This window comes from Curcuma longa, unplaced genomic scaffold, assembly GCF_044706935.1.
Source record: "Curcuma longa cultivar G26 ecotype Majalengka, Jawa Barat unplaced genomic scaffold, ITB_CL_G26_1.1 contig_25840, whole genome shotgun sequence".
Taxonomy (NCBI): Eukaryota; Viridiplantae; Streptophyta; class Magnoliopsida; order Zingiberales; family Zingiberaceae; genus Curcuma; species Curcuma longa.
In genome coordinates this window covers 111-12,913 of record NW_027432898.1, presented here as the reverse complement: position 1 = coordinate 12,913, position 12,803 = coordinate 111, and the positions used below count along the sequence as shown (strand labels likewise).

The window sequence follows — 12,803 nt, the reverse complement described above, 5'->3', positions numbered from 1 at the left end:
CCCTTTTAACTTTATAAGTCCAAGAGGCTAAGGACGAAATATTTAAACCAATTAATTTAAACGAGTAAAAGTAGAAAATGCACGGGAGAGTGGGGCCCCAACGCCGACAACTGGGTGCAACTGCCACGGAAGGCCGGTCACCTAACCCTGGACACGTGTAGGTTCCGTAGCTGGCCTTACCAGAGTAGTCGGTGATCCATTCAATTGCTTTTAACCAAAGCAAAAAAAAAAAAAATTCTGGAGACCCCAAAAAGAAATTTAAAAAAGTGGCATGCGATCGCAGTTTGACTGACACGTGGCCGCTTACTACTCCCATGGTATGGGTTGAATAGGCTGCCGACATTTCAGGTCTTTATAAATAATTAATTAGAGTACCATTCGATTATAAAAATAATTATTAAATTATAAAAATAATTATTAAATAATTATTAAATTATAAAAATATTTATGTTATAGGATAATGAAGTAGTTACGAAAGTCTGCACGGGCGACACATTGAATTTCCGGAATAATTAATTGAGTGGATTGGATTGGATTCTCGTACGTTCCTCAGAGGAATCAACGGCTCCAGAACCATGTGACCCACGTGTCGGATCCACACCTCCGGACGCTTCGACGAGCCTGCTGGATTCCTCCTGAGTCCTGACACGTGCGACCGTACGAGGGTGAGGATGTGTTCGTTCCAGAATCCACCGGCACAAAGAGAAATTTAAAAATTAAAAATTAAAAATTAAAAAATTAAAAAGTAGCCGGGTGGATGAGACTTTTTAATTTTTTAATTTATAATATAATTATAATAGATAGTAAGTCGAAAGTATTCTTTTAAAATTTATTAAAATAATATTTTATTTATAATCTTCAACCCGTCAAACTCCACCTAAGTTCGATTAAAAATATTAGATTGTCGATGAACGTGGACTCATAAATAAATATTTAATAAATAAACATATTAAATTATTGTATTAATATTAGGATGTTTTTCATATGAAAATGTTCGATTATAATGTATTGATAAGAACCATTAATATATCTCTCTATGAGAATTCAGGTACAGTACATATACATCATAAATTGAATAAAAATAAATATTATAATAAATTTAATTATTTAAAATTTTGAATACGAAATTTAGAAACACTCACTGAAAAAATAATAGAAATAGTAATACAATAATTAGAAAAAAATTAATATTTTATAGATATAAGAGATAAAATAGTTAGAAAAGAAGTAAAAAATGATAGAGAATTCAAATTTTAAATTATAATATACAAGAAGGAAGAAGTAAAATAAGAAATGAAGTAGGTATTGTTGTCGATAATTTATTAAAAGATGAAGTAGGAGGAGTAGTTAAAAACGAGGATAAAATTATAACTCTTAAGATAATAGTGATGAAAAAAATTATTAATGTAATCAGTATATATGCATCTGAACGCATCAGACTTAGATGAAGTATCATAAAATATTACACCAACTAAATTGATTTTAATAAGAGGAGATCTAAATTAACATGTAGGAATAAAAAAATGAGAAATATAATAAGTGCATGAAGTTATGAGTTTAGAATAAGAAATGAAGAAGAGAAACTATATTGGATTTTACGATATTAAATGATCTTATACTAGCTAACATATTTTTTCAAAAAAGATAAATACACTTGATCATATTTAAAAGTGAGAATAATAAATAAGAAATTGATTTTTTTATAGTTAAAAAGAAAGATAAAAAGATTTGTAAAGATTAGGAAGTCATTTCTAAAAAAAAACTTAACTACCTAATATAGGTTAGTAGTGTTGAATATTACGTATTAAGCATAATATTAATAGAAGAAAAATATGACTTCATGGACTGATGCAGTTAGTTCCTACACAGGCGTTGCCAAAATAAAGTCTTAGGGTTGATTCTCAACAAATGTGTAGAGGATCACTATGCTTGACAATGCCCCTCATTATTTACTTTCCTTTCATTTGGGGGCAGTACTGGAGGAGCCCCCGGGTGAAGGTATCACTTTTTCCACGATAGAAGAATGACTCCTAAAACTATACAACAACAACAACAACAACCAAGCCTTATCCCACTAAGTGGGGTCGGCTATATGGATCCTTTTACGCCATTGAGCTCTATCTCCTATTATATCATCATTTATATTTAAATAAATTTTATCTTGTTTTATTGTTGCTAACCAAGTCTTTTTTGGTCTACCTCGCCCTCGTTTGATATGCGTATTTGTCATAGTTTCACACCGCCTAACTGGAGCATTTATCGGTCGTCTAAGTACATGTCCGTACCACCTTAAACGTGTCTCACGGAGTTTTCCCTCAATAGATGCAACTCCAACTTTCTCTCTAATGCTCTCATTTCTTATTCTGTCCATCTTCGTATGTCCACACATCCATCTTAACATCCTCATCTCCGCAACTCTCATCTTTTGCTCATGTGCTCGAGTCATAGCCCAACATTCAGCGCCATATAACATGGCAGGTCTAATTGCCGTTTTATAGAACTTTCCTTTAAGTTTTAGAGGCACTTTACGATCACATAAAACACCTGATGCTCTCCTCCACTTCAACCATCCTGTTTGTATTCTATGTAAGACATCTCTCTCAATCCCTCCATCGGCTTGCAAAAATGATCCTAAATATTTAAAACTCTCAGTTCCAGACAACTCATCATCTCCTATTTTAATACTTGTCTCATTACGTTCAATATTGCTAAACTTAAATTTCATATATTCTGTCTTTACTCTACTAAGCCTAAAACCTTTCTCTTCTAGTGTTTCTCGCCAAGATTCTAATTTAGCATTTACTCCCTCACGTGTCTCATCTACCAATACAATATCATCTGCAAACAACATGCACCATGGTACGGTATCTTGAATGTGTCCAGTAAGTTCATCCATGATTAGTGTAAAAAGATAAGGACTTAGAGCTGACCCTTGATGTAACCCTATCTTTATTGGAAATGCTTCAGTTAATCCGCCTGAAGTCTTCACTCTAGTCGTTACTTCCTCATACATATCCTTAATTAGGTCAATATATACTACGCTAACACCCCTCTTTTCTAGAATTCTCCATATAATTTCCCTTGGGACTCTATCATAAGCTTTTTCTAAATCAACAAATATCATATGTAGATCTTGCTTTTGCCCACGATACTTTTCAATTAGTTGCCTGAGAAGATGTATAGCTTCTATTGTCGACCTACCAGGCATAAACCCAAATTGATTTTCGGTGACCATAGTCTCTTTCCTTAATCGTTTTTCTATTACTCTTTCCCAAAGTTTCATGGTATGACTCATTAATTTAATGCCCCTATAATTTGCACAATTTTGTACGTCCCCCTTATTCTTATATAAGGGAATTAGAGTACTTACTCTCCATTGATCTGGCATTTTCTTTGTTTTCAATATCATGTTAAATAATTTTGTAATACCTCTATCGGGATATCATCTGGCCCAACGACTTTTCCATTTTTCATTCCGTTTAAAGCTTGTTCCAGTGGAAGTTAGGATGCGAAATATAATATATTTTGAGATGCATATATACTGATTTAATTTTAAATTTTGAAGAAAAAAAAATAATATTTTCAACTCGCGAGCCAACTCAAGCTCACCACGGATCAACCCACGCAAGCCACGAGCCTAGATGGATCAACGTACCTTAACCCACCTTAAAATGGATTGATAAAATTTCAATCCAATCCACCTAAATTGTTTGGCGAGGTAGGTCATTCTGACAGATCCAACCTAAATTGACAACTCTAGTTAAAGTGGATACAAACCTACAAGGATAAATAAGATAAAAATAAAAATATTAAAGAAAATCCGAATTATACCTATTAAAAAAATTGAAGAAAACATGTTTAAAGTGATACAGACATGTACATAAATGATCAATAGATATTCCAATGTTAGATGATGTAAACTATGACAAATATATGCATTGAATAAAAAAATTAAAAAAAACTTGATTAATAATAATAATAAAATAAAATAAAATTTATTTAAATATAAATTATAATATAGTAAAAATACAACCCAATACTAACTATATACTTGAAGAAATAAAATTTAAAAATTATTATTTATTTATAATCTTCTATCTAAAACACTTCTACCTTAATAAAAATCAGCTTTTTATTTTAATCTACTATATTACATTATTGGAAGATTGAGGATTCGATCTTCGCATACTTGGCCACGTTGGTTGCCAAACTTCAAATTCTAATAGTATATTTTTAAAGATAAAATTATTAAAATAAAAAATAACAATAATAAGTGTTTTGAAAATTCTTTGTCTGATTGATAGAAATTCGGTAATTTCAATTTTCTCTTTTACAACAAAATAATAATTTGAAAACTAACAAAAAGGGGAAACATTCTTGGCACATGTTTATGAAACTATCTGTTCCCTTGAGCAGAACCCCCTTCTTAGGGCATGCTCAACCTCTGTTAATGTAAAATTGCAGCAAAAGGGATTAACAGATCAAAAGGAAGGAGTACAAAGTGACCCATGGTTCCATAATTTTAACAGATAGACCTGTAAGGATCCATCAGCTGCAGTTCTTCATTGCTAATCTAAACTTGCACCTCAACTTCCGGAGAGTTAATTTCGTCGGCCACTTCTTTGTCGAAATCGACGTTGTCGCAGTCGTCTTCATCTTTTTCCTCAGTGGCTTGCTTCTGGGAAAGTAGTTCTTTCAACTTTCTCAGCTCCAAGTCCTTGGCTTCCAGTTTCTCTTGCGAGAGATGTATGATTTCGAGCATTAGTATTTCGATCTTCTTGATACAAGTCGTACAATCAAAGAGAGTAGACTAAAATGCTTAAGCCCCAAGTTAAAGATCATAAAGGAATGGACTGATTTTAGTGATTTTGTGAGGACAGGAACCATGATATGATCCGAAAACTCAAATGGAATTACAAAACATATTTGATCAAGAATAATAACAGTAGACATAGATGAAACTTCACTTCCCAAATGACCAATTCTGATATGAATATTTGGCTTAAACATAACTGGAAATCATAGAGATCTTTCACGTTACAGATTAGCACCAAACTGACATCCAAACCTTCTCCTCAACTGGTGTCGTTTGTCAGGGGATTAAAAGAAACTGATCAAGGATTTGGAATTCTAGTCGTACTCGCATATAATCAATCATATTCAATCTGATTAAACAGAGTAAAATCTCCACTGGTAGAGTTATACTAATATAGAGAGAGTCCCAGTCTCCAGACGTTTTAATTTCAATCCAAAAGCAACAAAATGGAATAAAAAAAGTTACCATTTCATTTGATCTTTCCATATCATTTGTTAGTCCTTCCATGTGCTCGTATAATGCTGCATGAAGTAAAAGATTGCAAACATCAGGAATGCATCTCTAGATTGATTCACTACATTGTAATATTCAAAAATATTGAGCACTTAGGTATGAGAATTATAAACTAAATTCATTGCCTATAAAAAGCAAGAAATATGCACAATCAGGAGGCATGGTAAATGAGAAACCGTGTGTGCAAACCTTCAAATTGGCTCCTTAGTTCTTCATTTTGAGATTTTAGCATGGAAATCTTCATTCCCAATTCATGGATCTACAAAAAGAATCAATTAAGGTTTGAAAGATCAAAAGCAAAATGTACAAAGTCGCTGCGTAAGGTATTGCTTTGCATATGCGGAAAAAAAATAGAATGAACTACTTCAAAAGGTAACTAAACCTCCTTAAAAAAAGCAATCAATAAATAAATGAAATCCTTAAGCATCTCAGACATCCTTAACTCACATCTCATGATGGTAACCAAAGGGCATCTACATTGAGTAAATGGCATTAGGTTTGTTGATTTATTCCCTCGTTGCAGAAAGTAAAGATGCATTTAAACACAACAAAATGGGTTTATGTGTCATAAATAACATGATGTAAAATAGAGACAGGTGGTATTACTTTCCCCTCAGAAGCCATAGCTCCAATCTCCTCATTCTCCTCTTGCAATGTTCTACACTTTGACATTAACATTTTCCCAAGCTTACTGGATGCAGTAAAGTTGACAGCAGCTAGATTGTCTTGCAATTCTTTGATTTTTTTCTCCTTCTCTTCAACCAAATTCTGATACAAAAAATTAACTGCTTCTGACCACTCAATTATAGTAAGATTGTAACTTGAGAAAGATAAAAAAGGAAGGTAGAAATAAGCCTACAGGAGTACCTTTAGACGGGTAAACTCCTCATGTATTGCTGGATCAAGTAATAACCTCCTTGTCTGTGAAAGCAAGTGGCAAATAATATTTAGGTAAGCCAACTTCCAATTTCCAATCATACAAAAGAAATCCAATGATGACTAACGAGGGTTAAGAGGGGCAAGTCCATTGGAGACATGCATACATAACACAAAATAGATGGTCCCATCGTCAAAACTAATCATATGCTGGAGATGAGATATCTTGTACTTGTAAACCAATTTAAACAAACAAATAATTCAGAAACACAACCAAGGTCAAAAAGATTAATAAAGGATAAAATCAATTAACAAAGGTGCCTGAAATGGACAAAAGTCAAGTTGTCTCTGTATCACAGCACATGAAATCTTACAGTTTATATTACAATAAAGATACAAACTGTTTTCATCTAGAACTTCCATATACGTACGAATGTACACAACAGAAACCAGGTTGGACACAAATAATCAAGACATATTCAGAAGAATCTAGGAGGAAAAGCAATTATGCAGGCATACTATCCTTAATCCCCTTGTACTTATAATTACCATATTGATTTCCACTCCTTCAACAGGCAAAAAGAAGAATACCTTTGGATACCCCAAATACCTTTGGGAGACCCCAACACTGGCAACTTCATCACATGAACTGCCTACATTGCTTATATATTGCCTTGCAGAGCAAAATGTCAACTTCCTGTAACTAAGGCCTCTTAGAACAAAAATCCTGATTTGCAGGCAACCAAATAACTCAAAAAAAAAATCCAGAATAACTACATCCCAGTTCATTCTGGACAGACATTAGATTTTCGTAATACACTTTGCTGTTGCTAAATTCCAAGTGACTTCGATTTCCTAATGCTAAATTTCCAATGAACTATATTTCCTATTACTAAATGTTGTATAATCAGCCCAAAGTAGTCAGGCTCGACTGCGATGTTTTAATATATAGCAAAAGATTTAAGTTATGTTTGCCAGTGTATTGAACATGTACATTGAGTTTACATAGACTTGGCAAGTTGCAAATTGAGTTTAGTGTTACTGGATGGTATGAGGCATCTGATGGATGAAGTTCTGGAGGCGAGGTGTTTGGACCAATGGATGAAATCCTACAGGCGAGGCTTTTGCAAATTGTGAAGTCCTGGAATCATGACTTTTGGGCAAGAGGATGCAGCTCTAGAGATGCGACCTTTGGATATGTGTGGAAGATGTGGGAGAATGACTTGGGAAAATTGATGAAAACCTGAAGTGAGCTCAAGAGATGCGTGACATGTATTCTCATATTCGCTTATTCGGGAAAGTGCTTATATAGCCTTATAGAGAATCATCCTACCCTTAGCCAGTGACCAAGCTCGACCTCATAGCTTTACAAAGGCTTACAAAGTCAGGATATCTACGAAGATTGAGTCGATTAGGAGTAATTCTGATTGAAAGACAGCAACAAAATGCTCTCTGTTGAGTTCGAATTGGCTAGAAAAAAGTCCAATCGACTCAACTAGATTTGAGTTGACTGGAGATACTTTGAGTTGACTGATTTTCCAATAAGATCATGTCAACGACTCTTTAATTTGAATTCTAGTTGGCTGGCTAAAGTTGATTCCAATCAACTGGAGTAATTTAAAAAGTGGTCATTGGACAGCCATGGAGGCTCATTCATATAAGCATGCATTGCGTTTTAGTCTTGCATTAGCACACAAACATTTACAATATTTTGTTACTGCATCGAACTGAGATAAACACAACTAAGATATGTTAGAAGGTAACTTCTACTAGCTTTGATAAAATTCGAAAAGTAGTACTACCATAAGAGATTTCTCCACCTCTAAAGAATATCTTTTATAAAGGGAATAGCAACATTGATCAAATGAGTGGATCGTCAAACCGTGAAGTAGGAAGCAGAGGTTTCAAATAAAATAAAATCCCCTTGCAGATAGAATCGTTATTCACCCCCTCTAGCCACTCTAGTTCATCTACATCAATCCTATCACTAAATTCCCAGTGAACTACAAAAAGATCCACAGCACATGCAAATAAGTTACAATTGGATAAAACATGTAACATAATATAGAGGAAAATGCATCTAAGGTCATGTTCTAGACTAACTTCAGGTTTATTAGATTAGTCAAGTATCTAATAGTCCATTTGAGAAAAGTGATTAAAAGGTTAAAAGTGAATTACTTCATAATTCACATCACCATGAAGTTGAAAGGAATATTGTTATAGAAACCCTCCATTCATCACTAATCAGTTCTGTTGAGATCATTTTACTTGTACGGAAATTCGAGTCTGTCTTACTGATATTTCTAACTATTTGCATGTTTGCTGATGTTGAGAAATAAAGATCAGCACAGAGTCACACTTATTAAAGTACTTCAGAAAATTACTATAGGAAACACAGAGCATATTTTGGAGTAAGTAGCAGGACAGTTATTAATCAATAATTTTTTAGAAAAAGACAGACCACATTATCTAAAATGATACCAAACTTAGACTAGAGCAGCAAAACGTAGATGCTCATGAATCATACCTGCATTGATGGTGGTCTCAGTTGAGTCTTCAAGTCTCGAACTGCAGACTACAACATAACCATACCGAATAATCTCAGATAACCAGGCTAGATGCAAACAACTTATAGAAAACTAAACTCTATATAAAAACATAAAATGCATGTTTTAAACCCAAAAGACAATTGAATGGATTGTGCATCAAGTAGATTTTTGATTCACAAAGCATTTGGGAACTTTATAAATCATGGCTCTAACCTTGGTAGAAACACTCATACAATGATGCAATCTTATCAGTATTTCAGTGATTGGTGACAAGTTGATTAGTAACTATCCTTCTCTTTTTATTTTAAGCAGGAGAAATGTAGTAATGGAAACCATACTCCTAGATATATATTAAAAAATGAACCAAGTATAATAAAGCTTCATTGACTTATGTATGACAGCATAATGAGGAAACTAGAATAAATAATGCAACATCTCACTAAAGCTTAGAAAGATACTGGAACGAAGTTTACCTTGAGATCAGCAATTTCCTGCTCTCTTTTTGCAAAAGTGACAATAAATGCAGCCTCTCTTTTCTTAGCTTTCTCTAGCTGAAAGAAACAAATTCAACCGATCGTACTGACAGTCAAGACTTTGGCTGTGTTAAGCTTATGCATGCGAGAAATATACCATCCAACCAACCTGTTCTTTTAAGGATTCTTCAGAGGACTTTAAGTTCTGGAGATAAGTTAGCACCAATCCGGGTTCTATATCAAAAGAACCAGTAAATAAATAATAAATATTCTAACGAAAGGAAACAATACTGTACATAAAAGTAGAAACCTGGAGACATTCCAGCAGGAGTAGCTGGTCCATTGTGAAATGCAGAATGCCACTTTTGAATCTCTGACTTAGCAATTTCTAACTCTTCCTGGATAAAATTGTTCCCAGAAAATATTATCAAGAAACACTATTACAATGTGTGTAAAAAATATAAAAACATCCAGTGTCAAAACTATACATATAAATGCATTATTAATTAAAAAAAAAAGACAGATATCAAAGCAGTAATATTACCTAATCTTAATAAATCCTGCAACATCAATTTGACCACTGAAAACGAATCTATGTGAAAAAATGAGCTTATGAGAACTAACAAAAACAAAATCCCATAATCGTTGTGTTGGAGAAGCAGTGACTATACTCAGTTTAAAGACCAAATAATCAAATGAAAACCATAAATAATAATGTTGCCTTATAAAAAATAGAAGCAAATGGTGATTTTGCCAGAAAAAAATAGTAATGATTGCGACTAATTTTGAATGGTCCATTCCCAGGCAATATTTTTTTTAAAAAAATGTGCTACAAGGAGTAAATGAATAAACCTAGCAAAGTTACAACTTACGAAAATTTCAGCAACGTGAATTTTTTACTACAAATCAATTCTCAAGCAATCCGAACTATTTTTTGTAAATAGGCCTTCTCCTAAATTTCATGCTGCTACTACATTTATCTTCTCTTGTCTATGGCATCTAAGTCTTCTTTAAATATATGTAAAAAGTTTGTCCTCATTTAAATCTCTTACATCCAAATAAATTCTACACAAATGAAGTATTTCAGATATGACACCCAAATGTTTTCCAAGCAACTTCATATACATCCAAAACTTGAAGGATCTAATCCATGCACAGGTCTTGGCTTCAAATGTTATTGTTCTCTTCTTAATTATTTAACTTGGGAAAAGACATAACGAAGGAATCTTAATGTCCCTATTGACTTCAGAACTTCACTATTATGCTTCCCAAATGGTTAATAAACACTACTATACTGTGTGATATACATCTATTTGGATAAACTGGGTAGCACTATACAAAATATTTAGATGTGCAGTTCACAAACCGTATCACATAATATATTTAAACTGTGTTATGATACATTGAGAATCAGAGCAATCCATCAAAAACGCATTATGCTAGATAGTTTAAACAAGATATTAATAACAAAATGTAACATCATAGTTATTAGCGACAGAGTGTTGTATTAAAGCAACTAAACAAATCTGCTGTCACATACCTGGCAGGATGTGAGATTATCTTTACAATTCTGCAAGCTATTAATAAATATTAAACCAGAGAGTGGAAATAAAGCAATAGAATTTGCTGCTCATCCATCTTAAATGTACCTTTGACGCAGAGACAAAATCATTCCAGTGGTCATACCAGGTCCACTTTCTTCAATTTTTGATTTTCCCTGCATTGCAAATAAATGAAGTCAGATTCTCCTATCTGTATATTTGCCAAAAAAGTTCAAACCCAACTATAAGCTACTCCCAAGCTAAAATGGTGACTGCAAGTGACAATGCAACAAGTATATAAAAGGATAATGAGGTTATTTTGATGATCCATGGTTATTCACTTCAAGTGTGAAAATCAACATCACACGATCAGTATGCCTGGTCTACCAGGGCAATAAATACGTCATTCAGTAGGCATACCAAGTACTTGCAAATGCAACTAACATAATTGTATGGATGAAGCGTGTACAGATTATCCAGATATCAGATTTATGCTATGGATTGTAGTATGTTGCTCGCATTCTCAGATGATTTCCAGATAAACACAATTACCACAAAAACATGATCGACATGTTGAGTCGAGGAGATTTAATCAAGAAACTTCGTGTAAAGTCTTCAAAATATTTTATAAAGTCACGTTTAACATGCTAGTCAAGGGAAAACAGGCAACTACAGCTTTTGGAAGAGAAGAGATCAACAAAACCTTATAAATTAAGAAAGACAAGAATTTTGGTCTTTCATAACTTTCAGAAGACAATGTGTTCACAAATACCTTGCGACCAAAGACGTCCTCTTCTTCTTCGTCGAGATCTCCAAATTTTCGCTTACCATCTGGAAGTTTAGCGTGTAACAGGAATTCAAATAGTTAAGGAAAAAAAAAGAATAAACAGGAAAAGAAAATACCTGAACGTTTGGTACTACTCTGGCTTCCAGGAACATCTCCTCCAAAATCATCTTCCTGCGTCGTCAAAAAATTATTTTAAAAAAAATTCGCCAGGATGTTTACCGAAGAGTCGCTCACATCATCGAGGTTTAAAGTAGACGCCATCACTGATCCGTAAAGTTAGCTGAGAAAAGTTCCTTCACCTACCAATCTCCACACTTCCCCAATGCTGGAGAAAAAGAGCAAAAGAAGTGAGAAGACAATGACACAAATTGCAGGAGAATGCGAAAACGATGCCAACCAACCTCGCCTGTGCGCTTCAAATCGAGTTCGAGTAGGAAAGGAGGAGGGGGAATACGTCGGCCTAGGGTTCTACCTCTCGCGCTCTTCCTCGTTTACTCGTAGGCGATGCAACGCAACCTGCGACCTGCCGGGCGTTGGAAGAAAATTTCACTTTGCCCCCCACTTTTTATCAATTATCAAAACCTACTCGATAGAAATTTGCCTCCACCCCCTATATTTTTCGAAAATGTCAATTACCTTCATTTCGCCCCTCCTTTCTATTATTATGATCGATCAACCCGCTAAAAATTCATCATATGACGAGACAAAACAGACTGACCCATTAATGTGGCGGGTTAAAAAATCTCCAACACAACCCAATCTAAGATGGATTGCAGGTTAAACAGGTCAATCCACGGACCTGTCAAAAATAAAAATTATTAAAAATTTTAAAAATTTTAAAATTGAATTATAATTTAAAAATTGATTAAGTTGAAAATTTTAAATTTAAATTGTAATTTAGACAGATCAAACCTATTAATTCATTGAGTTTTCTACTTTAATTTTAAATTTTAAAATAAATTAATAAATTTTCTCAACCTGCGAGTCAATCTCACACGGATCGTAGTTTAACCCATCTGAACTCATCTTAAAATAGATTGATAAAATTTCAACTCAACCTGCCTAAATTGCTTAGCGGGACAAGCCAACCCGACGGATCCAATCCAAATTGACGACTATAATCATCATCATCATGTCACCCCTCCTTTATTATTATTATCCCCGCGGTTCGATCCCCAGCTACGACGTATTTACAAAAATTTTCTTCCAATGGGAAACACAATCAAAAGGATGCTGGGCATTTGGATT

At 33.9% G+C, this 12,803-nt stretch overlaps 1 protein-coding gene across 1 annotated transcript; it reads right to left on the bottom strand.

Moving 5' to 3' along the window:
• Positions 1 to 4,573: 4,573 nt before the first annotated feature.
• LOC141818743 (FKBP12-interacting protein of 37 kDa-like) lies at positions 4,574 to 12,197 on the bottom strand. Its single transcript, XM_074706195.1, has 15 exons — positions 12,192 to 12,197; positions 11,859 to 11,880; positions 11,672 to 11,746; positions 11,541 to 11,599; positions 10,877 to 10,944; positions 10,768 to 10,804; positions 9,538 to 9,625; positions 9,397 to 9,461; positions 9,228 to 9,305; positions 8,733 to 8,780; positions 6,197 to 6,250; positions 5,936 to 6,097; positions 5,519 to 5,588; positions 5,282 to 5,337; positions 4,574 to 4,810 (listed from the first exon to the last, which is right to left on the bottom strand). Exons 1-15 carry the CDS (start codon positions 12,195 to 12,197, stop codon positions 4,574 to 4,576), a joined length of 1,125 nt encoding a protein of 374 aa, XP_074562296.1.
• Between the last annotated feature and the right edge of the window lie 606 nt (positions 12,198 to 12,803).